The 20,726-nt window shown below is 37.9% G+C and overlaps 2 protein-coding genes and 1 long non-coding RNA gene across 3 annotated transcripts; 2 read left to right on the top strand and 1 right to left on the bottom strand.

Moving 5' to 3' along the window:
- The first annotated feature begins 4,393 nt into the window (after positions 1-4,393).
- On the top strand, positions 4,394-12,614 carry LOC148845250 (zinc finger CCCH domain-containing protein 12-like). The gene is made up of 3 exons (XM_088954053.1): positions 4,394-4,852; positions 10,900-10,969; positions 11,719-12,614. Exons 1-3 carry the CDS (start codon positions 4,663-4,665, stop codon positions 12,218-12,220), a joined length of 762 nt encoding a protein of 253 aa, XP_088810179.1. The 5' UTR covers positions 4,394-4,662; the 3' UTR covers positions 12,221-12,614.
- Positions 12,615-13,647: 1,033 nt separating this feature from the next.
- Positions 13,648-17,568, top strand: LOC148845249 (uncharacterized). The gene is made up of 2 exons (XR_016102100.1): positions 13,648-13,993; positions 17,191-17,568. It is a non-coding gene; the product is annotated as an uncharacterized LOC148845249 (long non-coding RNA).
- Positions 14,629-20,472, bottom strand: LOC148845248 (calcium-dependent protein kinase 17-like). Its single transcript, XM_088954052.1, has 8 exons — positions 19,590-20,472; positions 17,668-17,811; positions 17,363-17,515; positions 16,576-16,691; positions 15,707-15,874; positions 15,460-15,587; positions 15,235-15,334; positions 14,629-15,045 (listed from the first exon to the last, which is right to left on the bottom strand). Exons 1-8 carry the CDS (start codon positions 20,251-20,253, stop codon positions 14,953-14,955), a joined length of 1,566 nt encoding a protein of 521 aa, XP_088810178.1. The 5' UTR covers positions 20,254-20,472; the 3' UTR covers positions 14,629-14,952.
- Between the last annotated feature and the right edge of the window lie 254 nt (positions 20,473-20,726).

Below are 20,726 nucleotides of genomic sequence, written 5' to 3'. Positions count from 1 at the left end.
AAGAAGTATTTTTTAAAAAGTTAATCTATTTTAAAAATTATATTAAAAGGACTATTTTTATTGATATTAGGGCCCAAAAGTTGCCCTTATCAGCTATAATCCCTAATGTTTATCATCATCCCTTAAGTTATATATGGGTTGACCATGTTTAACTTGGACCTCAATAAGCTAAAATGATCAAAGTGCAATGGCTTGTTATGTCCATTGGCAAGCTAACTGTATTGAGTGGATGAATTCAACATAAAGTATCTTCTTGTTGACATAGTTTCGAGCAAAGTGAACATCAATTTCTATATGTTTAGAACGAGAGTGGAGAATTATATTTGCAGCAAGAAAGGTGGCATTGTGGTTGTCACAAAATAACGTAGGGGCATAGCAAAGAGGAAAACCAATTTCCATGAGAAGAAGCTGAATGCATAAGGTCTCGAAAGCAGTAGTGGCCATAACTCTGTACTCGCTCTCAATAATTGAGTGAGAGATAGCCTTTTGTGTACGAGAGGACTAAGAAACTAAATTGCTTCCAAGGTATATGAAAAAAAAAAGACTAAGATTTCCTATTAATAGGGTCACCAACTTAGTTAGCATCGAACAAAAGTGGTAAGTGTGTCAACAAAGGAGAGAGTGATACAAATAGTGAAATGCATTGTGGATTTCAAGTAGCAAAACTCACACTTCACATCAATCTAATGAGACATTGTGAGAGAGTGCGTGTGTTGATAGGTTTTGTCCATAGAAAGAGTTATATCTATCCTTGTGAGAGAAAGGTATTGACGAGCACTAACATTCTAATGGTAGAACATAGAACCAACCATAAGTGTATCATTATTGTAGGAAATTAAAGAACTTGTAGCAAGTGTGCGAGCTGTTGGTTTGGTGGTATGCACACCCACCATTGTCAATAAATCAGTGATGTACTTATGTTGGAACAAAAATAGATTGGAGGTGAGCCAAGTGGCTTCAATGCCAAGAAAAAAATGAAGAGGACCAAAGTCCTTAATTGCAAACTTGTTGCTAATTATGTGGATGAGAGAGGAGATGTGCTCAATAGAAGAGCTAGTGATGGCAATGTCATCTATATATATATACAAAAAGTGAAATGCCATGAGAGTTCTTGTGAAAGAGAGAACAATCAGCCTATGAGAAGGAGAAATTGCATGATTAGGAAAGTTCTTATCCTTAAATCTAGGTGATTGTTGCATGTAAACAACCTCATCTAAATCACCATGTAAAAACACATTTTGGACATTAATTTGATTCAACAACCATCCTTTGGAAATAGCAACAGAGAGTACTAACTTATTTGTAATTGGTTTCACAATAGGACTAAAATTGGCATGATAGTCAACACTTTCCAGTTGTGAGCAACCCTTGGCTATAAATTGTTCTTTGCATCTTGTAATGGAAAAATCAAGACCTCTCTTGAGGCAAAAAAACCCATAGGCAAAAAACCTATTTACACCTAATGGCATTACAATTGGAAGGCTTTGAAACAAGTTGCCATGTATTGTTGGGCAAAAGTGCATTGCATTCTTCTTACATAATACCATGCCATGAAGGATCTGAGAGAGCCTAGGTAATGAATGTGGGTTCGGATAAAGGGTTTAATTAGGGGTATTTTATAGTGGCTAAGGCTTTTGGTTTGAAGATACCACTTTTGACACAGATAATTATAGGATGAGTGTCTATAAGAGGAGGTTTGGAAGGAAGGAGAGGTATAAGGGGAGGAGAGATTTTAGTTTGAGTAGGTATAAGTGGAGGAGAAGTATGAAGTTGAATAGGAGGTGTAATATCAATTTTAGATCAATGTGAGAGAGGGGTATTATCAGGATGCAAGGGTCCAATGGGTTCAAACAATACTGTACAAGTGGGTGGTGGATTTAGAGAAAGTTGGTTATGGAATTTTGGCAAGACAATGGTTTGAATGGGAAGAGAAGGTTGTTGGATGATGAATAAACCTATTCATGGGCTTCGGGCCTAGCTTTCCACTATGTTGGGCTTGGTCTTCGAGTCGAGCCTATTCAAATTTTGGCAAAAGCCAAGCCCAAGCCTGGCCCATGAACATGTTTGGTGATGAATGATTTTGTATGGGTATGATGTAGGTGAGAAACGATGAGAATTCCTTGCCACTATGAATTGCTGAAACAATGTGTGAATCACATTACTTCAAGATGGACCGAGATATATGAGAATTCCTTGCCACTATAACTTTGAATTGATTTGATCTTATGACCAATTGTATTTTCAACATTTCCTTCAAATTTCACAAAGATAGGAAGTGCATCATACTTTTGTTTCATAGGGAAAGCCCAAAGAAATTTACCATAGACATCCACAAAAATTGATATAGTATCTAAACTAGTGCTAGAAGAAAAGGGGTGCTTATGACTTCTCCCCATAGGACAAATATTTTAAAAAGACATAGGCCCTGTTTGGTGTGTCTTTTCATGCGGACTGTCAGCTTTTTAGAAGCCCAACATCTTGTGTTTTGGTCTTTTCCCATTTGGTTGGGAAAAGATCTAGCTGTCGAAAGCCATAGCCCCGAAAAGACGTGGGAAGCCCATTTTAGGCAATTTTAGTGAAGCTCCAAATGGATATTTTCACATTTTTTTTCAATTCATCTTTGCACGAAAAGACGTGCAAACAGAGGTACCTTAACCAAATGATCTTCAAGCTGTTAAGATCTTGATGCAAAAGCTCACATCATCTTTTGACTGTTAGAACTTTGGAAAGATCTTTCAAAAAAAACTTGCCAAAGGGTCCCATAATCTTCTTAGTGATGAGAAGTATCTTATTTGTTGATGCCAAATGGGGTTGTTCATAAGAATGACCACTCCGACCAAACCGACCAACCCGGATCGACCCAACCCGAGTCGGCCGGGTTTTCATCAATATCGATTAGTTTCGGGTTGGGCAAATATAGAAACCGATATATCGGGTCAGTTTCGGTTTTCTTGTGTGAAAACCGAAACCAACCCGACCCGAACCGAACTAGTGACTAGTTCGGTAGTTCCTAGTTTGAGTAGTTTCCTACTTAACTATAACCAGTCTTTTACTAGAACTAGAAGGCCCATTAGGCAATTACAATTAGAATAGGCAATCTATCATAGTTTCTAACTTTCTATAATCTTTTACACCAAATAGGCAACCCATTAGGCAATTACAATTAGAATTCAATTAAGTGTCCTTTTGTACAGGAGCAAAACCGAAACCGACCCAACTCGACTCAAACCGACTAGGTTGGTTTGGCCTATCAGTGGATCGGTTTCGGTTTCCACCTCAGGTAATCCGACCAGGTCGGGTCGATTGGGAAAACCCCAATAAACCGACCCAACCCGACCCGTGAACACCCCTAATGCCAAATATCAAAGGTCGTGCACTCTCTCATAAATGCCAAGTGTGGTGTGGAACATGCATCATCCAACTAGACTGAATTGAGGTAACCAATTTGCATCAACGATGGAGGTAGAGGCCATGTTGGCAAAATTTCCCGATTTTCTCACAATCTTTGTGATAGTAGTAGTCTCTTGCTGTGTGATTTTTTCTTCTGCATATTTGGCATGGGCGAAAATTGTTATTAGAGTATAATTTCCTGTTATTGTTACTATTATTGGCTATAGTTTAGTTGTTGCTCTCTCCGCCTTGGTTTTGCTTAGGTTAGATTTCTCGACCTCTGTTCTTATTATAATAAGATCTTTTCTGTTGCCCGCGTTGATAGCCTTGGAGGTCTATCATAAATAAGGCTTACAACTTCCAAGTGCCCCCACCCTCCCAATTCAATGGATTTATATCATTTATGCGCCAGCCCTTGGTTCGTTAATGCTCACATAGCAAATTGAAGCCTATTAGCCTCTTGCCACGTGGTAAAATAAATAATCTTTCTAGTCATATGTATATTTTTTCTAATAAAAATTTGGAATTCTGATTGCGGGTGCTAGAATTGGGCAAAAGGATTGGGCTAAGCCAGTCAACCAAAGCCCACTGAGCAGTATTAAACACCAACTGATTTGGCTGATGGGTGCCCAATTGGGATTGCTACTGCTTGGGCTTGGGCTACATCCTTTAATTCTAAGTAGGCAAATGGGCTTAACTATAAGGCTGGTCCAACAAGAAAGCTGTGCTTTCAAGTGCATATGGGTCAGGGTGTGCCATGAACACTGTGGAGTGGGTTTGGAGTACCAGATCCAGATGGGGCCAGGGCTTAGGCCCTATGGTGTTGTCGGATTTTATTTCACACTGGGCCTCACAAATGTTGGGGCTCATAAATGGGCCAAAGCCTAATAAGAGATGGTGTTCTGACAACCCTCAGGCCTCAGAAGATTCAGGACAGCTAACAGTACCAGAGGCCCAGAGCTCAGTGTAGGCACAAATCATAATTTTCCGTAGACAAGAGCTCGTTTTTATAATTATTATCGTAGAAGGCCTCATTTTGTAATTTTCTCTTTTCTACCACCAACTGCAAGAGCACAGCTTGGTACTCTCCGACGACCTCCACATCCATTCTATCTCTTTCTATTCCTCTGCATAAACTCTTTAAAAGATTTTTCCGAAACCCTCCCTTTCATCTGTATAAAACCCTAGAAAGCAACGGGAGAGAGGGCGAGGATCTTCATTTTTCCAAGATTTCTGTAGCAGACCCAGTCAAGATCTCTTCGAGATCAGGCCATGGAACCTTACCCCAAAAGAACCCGTTCCGAAAACGGTGGGTTTGGATTGAATTCTAGGGGTGGTGAGCAGAAAGAATGGGGATATCCCCAGCAAGGTAATGGAGGCGGGGATCTTGAATGCAGGCGGTTCAATACGCCCGAAGGTTGCCCGTATGGATCGGCTTGCAGATTCCGACATGTTACAGCTGGTAGATCGATGTTTTACTCATTTCTTCAATCTCTATGTTTTTTTTTTTTTTTTTTCCCTTTCTTTGGGGTTTTGAGATTTTATCTGGTTTTAGCTGGCGGTTGAACTTAGAATTCAATTACGGAATTAGAATTAGAACTCTACCTGATAGGGTTGATACTGATGGATTTGATCGTACGATGGGCCTCATTATATATACCATCTATGTTTTTTATGGTATGAAGAGATAAGTTGTCTTTTTGATGGTTTGACTTTAGTTGGCACCTGATGATTGTGGTGTTTTCGGGTTTATTTAGGATCATTAATTTGATGCCCCATTTGATTCAGTTTATTTTGTTGCTGAGAATTTGTTTTCTTCATTTTTTGACCACTCATAATCCGTTTTATCAGAATTTAGACTGTTATACTTTATGATACAGATGTTGTTAAGGGCCATGTATCTGATTATCTACTTACATAGTCTCTTCTAGTAAAGTTAGAGACTGTTCAACAATGCCATATAGACAAAAGAGTAATTCCTTCTGTCCAAATGTTGATTCTTTCCTGGGAAGGAGTTATTATTAGCCATGTAATTTTGTCTAGGGCCTGACTGACCCATATCGAGGATCCAACTCTGAAGTCCCACTTTTAATGAATTTTAAATTCTGCTAATACAGGCTTTCAATAGTTATTGGAGAGATTCATATTTCCATGGTTCTGCTTGTAATACTGGACAATAATGATAAACCACATCAATTTTGTATTATGTGGATGCTGGCAGTTGGTTGCCTACATTGTTACAAGCAACTGAAACGATGTAACGGGTACTAATTGTCTTAGTACTGTAATTTTGATGAGTATAGGATTCAGAATTTCAGGGTCTAATGGGTGACTATTCAAATAAATAATGTCATGGCATTTGCAAAATGTTAAGGCAGTTTTTTATTGGCAATCTAAATTTCTCTTGAAAATCACTGTGGAAAAATTATTAAGTTGTAGCCCAATTCAAAAGAGATTTGCCTGACTGTGGGAGTGTAACGATATCATTTATCTCTTTAAATGCCTTCAGAAGGGCCTGAAAATTATTTTAGAGATCTAAGCTAAAGGAAAGTTTTTAGTCCATTCAATTGATGAGTTGCAGAAACATTCTTTAGGAATTATTTCTGCTGATAAAAATTTGGGCAGCTAGAGGTCACATAAGGTAAAGGCTTCTGCTAAATGATTATTATATAAATTTTTTAATGGTGGATCATTTATTTGGGGCTTTGTATGAAATATGGCATTAAAAGAGATTTAAATGATTGATCATCTATGAGCAGAACTTAGTATATGCTGGCCATTTTGTTGTGTAGACACAGTGAGAAAATTGCAAATCATTCCTTGTTTAACTGTAGATTATTGTGGAGGCCTTTTCTTAGATGCACAGATGAAGTGCACTTTACCTTGGAGTTTAAACCATTTTCCTATGTAGGACTTGAACCTAGAAGTATGCAACCTTTGTGTTAATTGTCGAGCTAATTCTTTTTTTTGGGAATATTTACATGCTCTTACAGGTTACATATTAAAATGTTTTCTTGTTTTTTTTTGAAAAGTAGTACCTCATTTTGTTCAGGTGCATGTCTTGCCTTGTTGCCCATGCTTCAGGCTCTAGGAATATCTTGTGCTTCAGATTTTTGATCAATATTCTTTTGCTTCAGTTGGACTTCTCACAATGTCTTTAGGTACAATAGATGATCCTAGGGTATGTATTGGGACTTGGTTGAAAGATGGATGATGAATGTTTGTATAGGTTTACTGCTTTCATTCATCAATAAGGGAATTGGAGCATTTTCAAAGAAAAATTTGAAAAGCCTCTTAGTGTGAGCTGTCATCTAATTCTTATATAGTTTTTTAAAATGTTGTTCTTAACTTTTGAGCCTCTTGACTTTTGATGTGTTTTCTTTTTTTCCCCTTTATTTCCTCTTCTTGGATGGGGTTATTTGATCCTGATTGTTTTCTAGGAGATCTGGAGAATTTATACTTTTTGTGTGTTTGGGATTTTTCTTTATGGAGCCATTGCTTGGTATGGTGGTAACATTTCAGGCTGACTAGTGTGAGAACATAGGTTCAGGTTTAAGGGCAGCTACTTTATGCTAAAAATGCTGGAGGCTAGGTCCATATGTTATCCATGCCTTCCACATTAGGTAAAACATGAGATTTTCACATATTTTTTTTTGCCATCAATAAATTTCTCTTTTGTAAAGAATGTTTTTACTTTTCTTTCCCTGGGGCATTTGTAAAACGTGCATTATAAGCTCTAAAAATAATATTAGAGTTCTTTTAGGTTGGGGTTGGTAACTAGTAATGATAAGTGTATGCGACTTGGGGGATTCTCTTTTAGTGAGACGTGGAAGGAAACAGGGATGTTTCAAGGTGTTTGGTTTAGGTATGGATGGTTGAAATGCTAATTTAAAACCAACGTTAGTCTCTTTTTTTTTCCCTTCACTCTAAAACATTACCCTTGGGTAGAAAGTTATTATAATGGGATTTTGGATTTAAGCTAGCCAATAGAATCTTGATCAACATTTTCAAAGATCCTGGGCACTGAACTTAGAAAATTATTGTTGAACCTGGGAGGCAAATAACTATACCATTATAAGGTGAAAGAAATTTTAGGAGGTGGTATACTGAAAAACTAAAAAATTGTTATTTTGGAGGAAGAAGGAAAACTATCTTGTAAATTCCTCTCAAATATCTGGCTAACTGGATTTCTGGACTCCCTAACTGGATTTGCTAGTAAAATGAAATGAACCATCTCATTATGAAATCTTATTCTTTTGCATGTTTTATTTTATATGAAATGTGGTATTGGATGAAAGGGGCATGAGAACATGGGTTTGAGCCTGAGAGCAGCCACCTTGTGTGAAAAAATGACAGAAGGGTCTGTATTCCAGTCCACCACTCCCAAGACCCTAGAAAGGCGGGACCAACATTGGGTAGTGGCATTTTTTCGATGATATACTAATGGTTGATCATCTTATAAATGGAGTCATGGAGGTGGGATTCATCATTCATGGCTACCTTGCATTCTGTAGAGACAGGCATGTGGAAGAGGAGATTGTAAATCATCATCATCTCCTTCATTATGGTTTTTATGGAGCCTAACACAGTGGATTTCTAGGTTGTTTGTGGTACATTGACTAATTCCAGTTTCTGTTTTTGTCTTTACTTAAAGGAAGTTGGAACTAGTTTTATTAGGGGATAATTGAGGGGGATCTGCAACCACACGCCGTGTAAAATAATGATAAGAAAAGGTGTTAGGGCTTAAGTAGCTGAGGCCACCTAGCATTATTTCCTTTGTAAAATAATGATAATCTCTTTTTCTAAAGTAATGAGATTGAAAGTTAACAACAAAAAGACAAAGATTTTAAAGGGAAATGTGAGAAATATAAGTTTTCATTCCATTTGCAATCTATTGAGCTTCATGGAAAGGAAGTATCTTTAAAGCTGATATGGTAAACTTGGAGGGTTTGGATCCTACAGTTAATGGCTTCTGACGAGCTTAGTATCTACTGAAGGAGTTCAATGTTGTGAACTTTATTAGAATTCCCCTTTTTTACAATTGTGATTCCCTCATTTATGGAGTTCCTTTAGTGTTGAATTTACCCCTTTTCTTTTGCTTTCTTTCTTTCCTTTTGGTTTGGTTTTGTTCACAGGTCCTTTATTGTTGCTTGATCTATGTACTATTCACTTTTTATGTGCAATTTTCTTTTGGAACCTGTCCATTCATTTTTTTTAATTGTTAAGGATAAAGGAAAAATATATTTATTTTTCTTCTCCCCACCCACCTTTTCCCTTGTCTGCTGTTCCTTTCCATCTTGTTGGTTGTGGATCCATGTATTGTCTGCTTTGCTACTCTCCAATCTGTAGCCCCATGAAGGAAAAAAAAAAAAAATCCCCTTCTTGACCCTTGAGTGGTGCCATCATCAAAATCAATTATTTTTTCATGCATTTTTGGCAAGCAAATTCTAAACCTATTACTACCATACTTTTGCCCTTTTTTGTTTCTTAGGCCGTCCTGAAACGTCTGCTGAAAGCATTTTCCAAACTGGACTGTGATTGAATCTTTTCTCATTTAAAAAGCAGAGATGGAATTCTTTGGTACTGAAGCTGGTTTTGGGCCTTTTGAGAAATGACTATGTATTCCTTATTAACCACAATTGTTGGTTTAGTCCTGATGTTTAGAATGACAACTTTTGAGCCAAAAAGGTGGGATGGGATTGTCTGGTTATAAGAAGAAATTTGAAAGCTATAGGTACCAATCCAGGAGATCAGAAGGAGCTTTTATTGTGATTCATATACTGCTGGATGATATCTTCAATCACTTAATTGGTTATTACAAAACTTGGCTAAGCATATATGGAGTATGAATGAAATAAGGTTGCCCATGCATTTTTTATTGGAACTTGATTTTCAAATGACATCATTGTCGATTTCAATAGGCCTCCATCATAGTTCATGGCCTATTTTTCTTCCTCTTCTCCATTAGTTTAAGGAGCTACCTTCTTGCTTTGAAAAGAAAGTAGGATATGCATGGCATATCTGCCACCTAGTTTTTTTCCCCTTCTCTTTCTCTTTGAGAAAAGGTACTTGTATTCATATATTCAAAAAAGGTGGGAGGGATGTGCATGAGAAGATGTACAAGATAGGGCCTTGAAGTATATATACAAAAAGTCTCTTTCCAACCCAAATTTGATTAAAGCCATCAGAAATCTGATTCAACAACTCCTGGAATCCATCTAAAGCTGCAATTTATAAGAGATGATTTCTCCTGGAGAAGGTGGGAGAGAGCTTCCAAGGAGTGTTCTCTTATTGTTGAACAAAAGGTTAGGAATGAAGTGGATGCTGTGGTGTGTTCCAAAGCATTGGGGTTTAAAATGTAAAATTTTGTCAGATGATGGAATTTTATTCCTTTTTTTTTTTTTGTGTGTGTGTGTGTGTGGGGTGGTGGGTGTGTTCTATATTGTGGCTACAAAAAGTATGGTTTGTTCCAGGGTACTAGGTCCCACTGTGGTGTGTTTGAAATGGTAGTTTTGGAACTTACCACACCTTTGGTAATTTTCTGTACTGAAGTGGTGTGGTGTGTTCCAAAGCATTGGGATTTAAAATGTAAACATTTTTGTCAAAATATGCTAAATCAATGTTTATTGAATGTCTCAAAGTGTGGTTCTGTTCTGGAACACAAGATTTGGTGTATTTCAAAATCTGTGATATTTTGTGTAAAAGAACCAAACTTAGCCAGTTCCAGAACACCACGGGTTAAAAGAACATGTGTTTGGCGTGGTGCATTCCAGAAAGAAACAAAATGGGTATCTACCACAGTACCAAACACCACTTTGGTGGATGAAGATGGGTTTTAATGGTATTGGGCTAGCAGAATTTTATCAACAAGGTAGTTCTTGTCACATATAAATTTGCTAAGGACATGATACTGTGCTTGCATCTTTTTGTAATGTTTGTAATCTTTGATAGGATTCAATTTTTTTTTTTGTTTCCCATTATCTCTCAATTAAATATGTACTTGGCTTGGCATCCCATGAAGTAATTTTGTTAGGATTCTTTTTGTAATGTTTCTGATTTTTGTTAGATTGGTTTTCAATTGAAAAGATACTTTGTTTCTTTACAAAAAATTTCATGTCTGATACATGTTAGAGTTCTTATGTGGATAAGTCTATCTATATTCGTTTTGGATAGTACATTCGTTCTAACGAGTGTTTAAGAAATTTTCTTTCAAAATTCTATGCATGTATAACTTATCATGCACTTTGAGATTTTGGACTGTATATGGTGGGTTATCTCTTGGATAGTTTAATCTGGAAACTATTCCTTGACAGAAATTGTATAAAGATATGTTTGGTTTGATAGAGAATAAGAGAAAAACAGAAATTTAAGGGATAGTTTCTTATGTAACTTTGTATGCCAACGGGGATAATGTGTATGATTGGTGCCAACTCTCATTAAGATAAAATCATTTTCTTCCTCAAGTTTTCTTTGGTTGTTCTGTTTTATATTTTGCTAATGTTATGGCAGATGGCCGAGATGTGGGACAACAGGGCCTTTCTTCTGGAGGGAAACCAAAACCCTGTATGAAGTTTTTCAGGTTTGCTCTTGTGTTTTAAGTAGTCAGTTGTCATCTACTGCTGACCTGTGAAAACCATAAATGAACCTATTGGACATCCCTCCTCATAAATAAATGGGCTTAAAAGGAAAAGGGATAGCTGAGCTTGAAAGTTCTTGAACCAGACCAGTATTTTGTCTTTCAGGTCTGGCACTGCTATCAGGGCAGCAGTTTCACTCTCACATCAGCTTTCGATGGGTTGGAAGTGAAAAATTGCTGCAGCCAAGTCCTCAGGTACATCTTAAAGAGGAGGAACATGAATAGATGTTTCATCTGACCAGGATAGTTAATTTCTATGGATTTAAAGGGTTTATCTCTACTTCAGAAGAAATTAGTTTAAGATCAACCATATAAACCACAAAGCAATATATAGAAATCTCTATTACAATTGTCCTTTTCTTCTTTTCTTTCTTTTTTTTTTTTTTCTGATTGATAAATTTTCTTTTCCTTGTTTGGGCAGGGTTTATATTTCCATAGATAATACAAAGGTTACCCATCTGATAGATATCGAAGGTTGCCTTCCAAAGTAATGGACACATTGCACATGCATGTGTGGGGCCCCACCTTAGAATTCTCTATGCCCAAAAGGTTTACCACGTTGCATGATGGTGACCTAATAAGTTGCATTATTTTGCACTATAAGAAAATGCCACAATTGGTTGATTAAAGAGTTGTGACTTTCTTGCATGTTGGGTTTATTATATTTATTACTTCTTTCATCTCCTGGACAGTACTTCTGGTTGCCCATTTGGAGAATCATGCCACTTTCTGCACTATGTACCTGGAGGCCTCAGTTCCTTGGGTCTAGCTCCCGTGATGTCCCTTTCAGCTGCTTCGGCTGCTGTCTCTCAGAGGAAATCTGGTGGACCAGTGGGGGATCCAAGTGTCACTGTAAGTGGCTACAAGACAAAGCTTTGCAACAAGTTCAACACCCCAGAAGGTTGCCGTTTTGGTGATAAGTGCCATTTTGCTCATGGAGAGAGTGACCTGCGGCTACCAAACAATCAATCTCGGGGGAATGTCCGAAGAGCTCCAGTAGAAGGACCGCGGGGTTTGGGCCCTTCTGGATTTAGTAACAGTGGAACTGACTTCTCAAACCTAGCAGCATACGGAAATGCCTCGAACTTTAATTCTCAAGGATATGGTGAACCAAATCCACCTGGTGTTCCGGCTAATGATGGTTCTGCTACTTATGAAACTGGATCCATTGGTGAAAATGTACAAGTATATTAATAAAGGGATAGGATAAGGTGGTACTCTGAGTTGTTGGCAAATCTTGCATAGTAGTGATTCGAGCAGATGATGATTGGCCATACCAACATCTGGTGAAGCTCAAATGTCAAAGTTTGCTAAAATTTTCTCCTGATATGATTAAAATATGTCTACTTTAGCTACCCCAAGAGAAATTTGGAACAATATTACTTCGGCGGATGTAAGAACTTGGTCCTAGTCATTCCTGAACTAGGCCTAAGTCTGTATGTCCATTGATGATTTTTCTTAGTTCTGGTGATGAAATACATGTAGCAGAGATTAATTTCTATTTTTTCTTTATTAGTTCTGATACGTTTACTTTTAACTTTCAGATAATTGGAACTTAAGTTATCAAGATCAGCATTATTGGGTTTAATTGTTTATTTCGGAAGTTTAACTCGGACTGTCAGACTGTAAATCTGTAATGGCTCGGTTTCCTACAAAACTGTGTATGCAATCTGTGCTTGTTTCTTAATTGCTATCCTCTTTCCTGATTCAATTGTTATTGTCAATATAGATCGAGAATATGATTGGTGGCAAGGTTCAGGAGGGCCGGTTTAGGTCTCCTCTACCCCCTGAACCGGTCTGACTTGTAGGGGCATATCGGAGGGGTCCTGAAATGATACGTATCGGCCGATACGGGCTGATACTTTGAACTTGATTGGTGGTGTTGCTCAGTTTGATCTTACCATAAGTAATCATATTATATAATGCTGTGATTGATCAAGAATAAAAGATGGTTTATTCTTTTTTTTTTTCTAAAAAAAAAAAGAACAAAAAAATGGTTTAGAAATTTCATCTCTTTAGCTATGTTCTCTTGAGAGATCTATAGCCGGAAAATTCTGCGATGCTTCCAGTGAGCAGCATTACTAGCTGTCAATGGGTCAGGCCTACCCTATAGACCCGAACCGTCCAAACCTTATTTATCGGTTCTGGTTCTATGATTCATTCCTATGGGTTGGTTTTGGTTTTATTTTATATGTCATGATTAATATTGGTTTAGGACTGGTTTTGACCGTTCTGAACTGATTAGAGCTGAACTGATTATATATACCAAGGTTCAAAGTATCGACATAGGTTGATATGCCGGTGGGGTGTATTGGCTTGTATCTGTACTTTTTTTTAGGTTTTATTTATTTATTTTTTGAAACCGGTTCAGAAGGGTCGGTTTAAGGCCCGACTACCCTCTGAACCATGGCCTGACCCGATACAACTCCTGGAGGGATGTATCATGAAGCCATCAGCACGATACGTATTGACTAGTATCAGTCGATATGTATCGATACTTTGAAGTTTGGACCTTGATATATACATTTTTTAGAGTTATATGTATGCCTAAAATTGTAATTTTACTTTTAACACCTAAATCACTCGAGCTCAAAACCTTTTGGCCTTTACCCTTTTGCTTTGCTTTTGCCACTTGAGGCTTTAGCTTCTAAAGTTCTACTCGTCACTTTCTCTTTCTCTAAGAAAGTTTCTCATCACCGTCTCTGTGTCTCACCATTCTCAGACCTCACCTCACCAATTCTCAGTCATCACCATCTCTTACACACCAAGCTCTACCATGGACAAAGAAAAAGAGAAGATGGGTGAAAGAAAAAAAGATTATCACAGTTTAAATGTCACCCATGTGAACCTGGGACTGGGAGTACCAGATAAATGGACGGCTAGAAAATGGGCTCTAGCTTAATTTCTGGATATTTCAATTCTTGAATAAGGAGGCAGTCTGATTTCAAGATCATTCGATATATGCAGGTTTGCCTAATTTTTTCCCATTAGCTTCAATTTAATTGCTATTATTTCGTTTTTAGTAAGGTTAAATTGAAATTATATAGGATTGTAGGCTGTTTACAGATTGATTTTTAGCAAGATTATGCAAGTATAACAGGATTTTTTTGGACAAATATCCTACTGATACAGGTCTTACCATCTCAAGTATGGGTTTTTATTTAATTGGGTCCAATCGGGTTAGACCCGATTGTTTCAATTGGCCTGTCGATTTGGTACCGGTTGTGAAATAAAAGAACCGATCGGGTCTGGTTCAGTACCGGTACTGTCGGTTTTAGCAATCGGTTCAGAATAGTTCTACCCTGTCCCAAACCAGGCCCGGACCGTTGACAGCCCTAAGCATTACCAAGGCTTTGCCCAAAAGATTGGCTACAGAAGACACTCCTAAGCCGTCTTAATGGCAAGGAGTGTTGATCAGATGCTGTTGATTGATTTTTGAGCTAAATCCCTTGGGATCCATTAAATGTTTAACCTACTACTGTTTTATGGTTGCATCTCATGCTTGGATGCTAGCAAAAGAAGCTCATTATAGGAAGATTTTATTGAAGGATGCAGTTTCTTGTGTGCAAGTAAATGGAAGGACTGCATGTGAGGTTTACATCTGTTGTTAATAAGCAAGGTTTCCTAACCATTAGACAATATATTCTTTGGACTGGTTACAAAATACAATGTTAATAAAGGGATAGAATCCAACCCCACAACCCTACAAATAGTTCTTGTTAAATCATCTCTCTACACCTATCCCCTCCCATCATCTCACCTCAACAGATATTGTACATGTATATCCATGAAAATCTCATGGATACATCTTAATAAAGCATACCCTTCAGCTTCTCCACCATGACAAACACCAGGAGTATATATGAGAAATGTTACACTTTCAGAACACAGTTGGATTTTCCTTCTTGGCATTGGTCAATTACCAATCAAACAAATACATCACGTCGCTTCTTTGGGTTGGCTTCTGGGTTCCCTTTCCTCATCATTGTTACAAACTCGTCGTAGTTGATTCTTCCATCCTGTAATATTTGGATATGGTCATAAGCATTAGCAAATTCTGTGTGTTGTCATGGCCCTTGCTTTGTTTACAAACAAGTGAGCTTTATTTGTCTTTGATGCTTACGTCTAAATCTAATTAGCTTTTTTTTTTCCAATTTCTCAAAAAAACATATGTGCAGTATTTCATTTTCTTCTCTTTTTATACTTACATTATCACTGTCGACTTCTGAAAGTATTTCCTTTATGTCCCTTCCATCATGCATTCCGAACTCTCTTAGAGCCTGCTCTAGCTCTTCTGTTGTAATGTACCTGGTAGAAGTAAAAGAAATGCAATGGAATGGAAGTAAATGACATGGCAATGACACCAAAAGCCAGTTAATATTTCTTCCTGCTGATTTATAGATTTTGAGTATTGCCTCACTGTAGTTACATACCCGCTATTATCTTTATCAAAGTACTGGAATGCAGTATAAAGATGCTCTTCTCGGTCCATTCTGTTCATGTGCATTGTTGCAGTGATGAACTCATCATAGTCTATGGTTCCATTGCCATCTGCATCAGCCTATTTTGGAAATAAAAAAATAAGGCAGCAAGAAGAACCAATTTAATAATTTAGATGGTTTTGAATCAACCAATGTTGTGAGATTATGCAGTACATTTTTTATAAGTTTGGGAACTTACAGCTTCCATTAACTGTTTAACTTCGTACTCTGATAACTTTGTTCCTTGCTTGGAGAGTCCTTGTTTCAGCTCTTCAAGAGTTATGGTGCCACTGTTGTCAGTATCCATGCTCTTGAACATTTGCTTTAGTCCCATGATTTCTTCTTCTGATAGACAGCCTGCAATTATCTATCCACATGAAGGGAAAGAAAACAAGTCAGACAGCATTCAAGATTTAGGAATTTAACTTAAGAGTGACATATCAAAATAGTCAACGCTTTTAAGCTGCTAAATTTATTATAACATTCATTCCGGGGTGAATAGTGAGACAATGCCATGTTTCTCATTCTCAAGACACCATAGCATATTAATGCCTGTCTTAAAATACTAGGTGGCCTTGACAATCCAGTTGAGACTGGAGAGGGATAATTGTAGTTCTACCATTGCTTGGTGCAATGGTAAAACCTTTGGCAAGTGTGAGAAGACAGGTTCAAGTCTGTGAGCAGCCACTTCGTGCAAAGAATGTTGGAGGTTAGGTGTATCCTAACCACCTCTCCCAAGACTCCAGATAGTCGGGACCGACATTGCATAATCACCCTTTGACATCAGACAAGTATATATCATTCACTAGACTATTGCCTTAAATTTGATTGTCAAAATTGCATATTCATTAGGCACTTGGTTTATTTGATTGGCTAGTTTATTCAGAAAGATCTCATAGGTTAAACTCATATGGGGTTGTCCAATATATACATCCTACTTGCAAGGGCAGTTATAATTGAGTCCTGTCTTAAATCACAAAGATGTTATATGATTATGAAAATAATGAGAAAAGAATTCATTTTCCAGTCAGTTTTTGAAAGGTTACAGATTAGGGGCATAAAGAATACCCGAAGAGCAACTTTCTTAAACTTGTTCATTGCCCTGAATTGTTTGAGCCTGTTGAAGACAACATTGTCAAGAGGTACATCGGGTGCTTCTCCGTCTTCTTTGATCCACGGATGATCTGAAAACCAAAAAAATACTGTTAGCAAAGTTTAATTTCATATCCAATACATAATGTCCAAAGGCTCAGATTTTACTTATAATGCATCATGGGGCTTCGTCATTGGCACCATTAAGGCAATGAGAAGCCAACAGTGCAGATTATTTCAGAAAAGGGAGGAGCTTGACCTTTTTAAGATGGTGAAAAGTTGTAGCTTCCATGCCATTTGATAACAGCTGAAGTGGCTAAGCTAAATGACTTGCTGCTATTTCTGTTTGTGAGTGCCATTAAGTAGGTTGTGAGCTCCTTAATGGCTGACATGTTGAGTTGATTACTATTACCTCTAAATATTTTGTTATATGACAAGATAAAGAGACAAGGCATTCAGTTGAGCCACTTCAGCTGTTGTCAAATGGCTTCTGAGTATTTTGAAACTTGCAGTGTTTCTCCCAGCTTTGGTATAAAGTAGGGTCAAAGAGTAAAGTCAGGAAGTTTCTGAATGATAACCATTGTATTGAAGGCAACATATTAATCATAGTTCACAGGGTGTTTAAGCTTCAATGCCAGAATATGGAGTCAAGGTTACATGAAGTCTATTTATGGAAAGGATCAAGTGTAATTGGTCAAGTACACTTATAGAGAGAGGAATGCCAATCTGAGGCAAGAAGTATCGAAGAAAAAATCGTACTTACTGAGAACTTCAAATGCTGTCAACCTTTGCTTGGGGTCTGAATTGAGCATCTTTCTAACAAGATCCTTTGCTCCAGGCGAAATTGAGGGCCATGGGTCACTTGAGAAATCGATATGTCCGCGTAAGATGGAATTGAAAATTCCATGCTCTGATTCTGTAAGACCATTTTTTTGTTATATCTTGATCAGTTTGGACATTTATTTTCAATTTCATCTGTGTGTTCTTTTGAAGTGATGAATGTGGTTGTTACAATATGAGATGCAGAAGAGAAAATGAGCCAATAGTGTAAGCAAGAACAGGAAGTACCGGCCCAAAAAGGAGGAACTCCACAGAGAAGAATATACAACATGACTCCTATACTCCATATATCCACTTCTGGTCCATATCTTCTCTTCAAGACTTCAGGTGCAATATAATATGCGCTGCCAACTATATCCCTGAATATCTCACCTGTTACAGCAATTAGACATTGAAGTGCTTAGCTGAGCTGAGCAAGGCATAAGCAAAATCTTGATAGAAATGCTCCTGAACTAAACAAAGGAAAAATCATCCAAGACTAAATATAATTATAACTACTATTGATGACATGTCAATGGGATGAAGAATAAAAGCAGTGATTTTGCTGATATATATATATTTTTTTGGGGTTTAAGCTCAAGTTACAGGGCTAAGAACATCTGAAGCTATTAGAAACGCCTTTGGTTAAACAGGCTAGAACAATGATGAAAGCTTCTGTGGTTTAACAGCAAATTCTGAAGAGAAAAGTAGAGATCTATTTAGTAGTACTTTCTTACATTAAAAATAGAGGTTTCCTGCATCATCCTAGCCTTATCCCAAGTCCCAACCATATGGGGTCTGCTACATGAATCCTGTTTCGCCAGTCTGCCCTGTTTAATGCCTTCATATGGCTTACACCTCACTAACTCATCCATTTTGGATCTTCTTGTCTATTTCAATGTGGATTATGTTGACTAACCCAAAAACCACAAATCCACCTCTGGTTTTGCTATTTACCCGGGTCCAACACTAATCTCATGGTGCTCTAAGAAACAAAAGATGATAATGAGATCATCTACCGAATTAAAATGAGTAACGTTGGGCTGGCCAACATACTGCGGAGATCACCTGGTTGCAATCCTTTAGCTACCTAAGGTGATGTTTGGCATTGATGATGATTTTGATGATTTTCCAGAAATAGGTGCCACAGGATTCACATCAGAATTTAACGAATCAGTGATTTTTTTTTTCTTGTTTGGTTGGCCGATTATGCCGATTTATGGGAAATCAGCTAAAAATCGATTAATGAAATCAGCCATTTTCAGGGATCACCTTTTCTGGTGATTTCCTGATTTTTAACTGATTTTGATTTTTTGAGGATGGCATGACATCCGACGTGGCATTGAATAATAACTCTAATGCAGAATTAATGGGTCCTTGAAAATCAGTACCAAATAGACTCAAAGCCGATTTCTCAAAAATCAGCTTACATGGCATAAATGATATCAAACAGCAATTTTTTAATGATTTTTCAAAAATCAATGATTCCATAAATCAATGATTTCTGAATAATTGGCAAGGAGAAATCATCATGGATGCCAAACATCACCTAAGAGTCTTGTAACTTTGACTGATCAAATTTATTATTCTTGCATGAGGCATATAGAGATTGATTTCCATTTTGTGCATAAAAAGATTGCACAAGAGAATCTGCTTGTTGGAAGAAAACTCCTATATGAAGAATGGCTAGTAGTCTCATGTGTACAACTATTTGGAAGAAGAAATTAGGTAACACAAACCCAGTTCGACTATGTATGTATATATATGCATATATGTAGATACATATTGCATGTATACATGCGTATATACATCTATTTTTGGTAAATCATACTACATACATATAAATAATTTATATCAAATTTTAGCGTGGGATGATTGACTAAATCGAGCCCAGCCCAGGCCTGATCCCAACCCGAGTGTGTTGAATTTCAGTGTGGGCTGGGCCAAGATTGGACAATTTGGGCTTGACCTCAGAGTCGGGCCTTGCCCAATTCTTAGGATTGGGCCTAGGTTGAGTTTAAACCCGGCCCGGCCCACCTGATTTGCACCCCTAAATACAAGTGTACAGAATTCGATTCTATCTCTTATTCTCCAATGCAATTATTATTGGTTAGCTCTATACACAAATGAAGAACAATAGAAAATATAGATAATAAGGTGTAGTTTCTAACCTTGCTTGAAGAAGACAGAGAGACCAAAATCTGTAGCCTTCAGAGGAGCATTCTCATCCTTGTTTAATAGGAGGAAATTTTCTGGCTTTAAATCCCTGTGGACAACTCCCATAGAATGACAGGTATGAACAATCTGAACAATTGTCCTGAGCAATGAAGCAGCTGCACGTTCAGAGTAATGGCCCTTGGCTATGATCCTGTCAAAGAGCTCTCCTCCAGCGCACAGTTCCATGACCAAATGTACAGAGTGCTTATCCTCGTATGCTCCTTTCAATTCAACAATGTTGGGTTGGCCAGCCAAGTGATGCATGATCTGAACCTCCCTCCGAACATCCTCAATGTCCTCTTTGTTAACCAGCTTCCTCTTTGCTATTGTCTTACAAGCAAATTGCTCACCTGTAACTTTGTGGGTACATAGATGTGTGACTCCAAATTGTCCTCGGCCGAGCTCCTTTCCAATTGTGTACACCGTTTTAATATCTTCCATGGGCCGACCCAAGACGGTTCCAATCTGAGACCTGGAACACTTGGAAGCCGTGGTCACAGATGAAGCTCTGGGTGCATTATCTGTTGGGTTTTCTCCATTGGCATCCTGGTTGTCGGCGGGGCTTTCGCCTTTCGCGTCTTTCGCATTTTTGTTTCCATGGGAGAAGCAATTACCCATGGCAAGAGGGAAGGAATGAGGGGACGGTAGCCAGGGAGGGTTTGGGGGGTTGGAGAAGAGATTGTTTGGAGAAGGATAAGCATGTATAGAGAGAGAAAGAAAAGCTCAGGGAGAGAAGGATATGTGGAAAAGGAAAGAAAATAGGTTGGACAATTGAACAATATAGAAAGGGGATAGAATGGATGGTGAGGGATTGTAGGGGAGGGTAAGTTTGAATTGGGTTTGAAAGAGTCATTTGGGTTGGAGGTAAAGGGGCTTAGGTAGGGAGAAAGGTTGGGAGGAATTGGCGGGAACTAACCGTTTTTCTTTCCTTTTTGTCTTGTTGGGGCTGACATTAACGGTCATGGAATAAGGGTGTGTTTGAGTCAGGGACCTATTTTTGAGATGGGCTTTCTCTATATTTGTGGAGTGACTTAATTGCCCTTGACAATGTTGGAAAATTCCAACCAAACAAGTTGTTTGCAGAGTCGGTA

The sequence above is a fragment of the Nelumbo lutea genome, chromosome 7 (genome assembly GCF_056320005.1).
Source record: "Nelumbo lutea isolate HS-2025 chromosome 7, American lotus-T2T, whole genome shotgun sequence".
In the NCBI taxonomy this organism is placed as follows: Eukaryota; Viridiplantae; Streptophyta; class Magnoliopsida; order Proteales; family Nelumbonaceae; genus Nelumbo; species Nelumbo lutea.
This window is presented reverse-complemented; position numbering and strand designations above follow the sequence as displayed.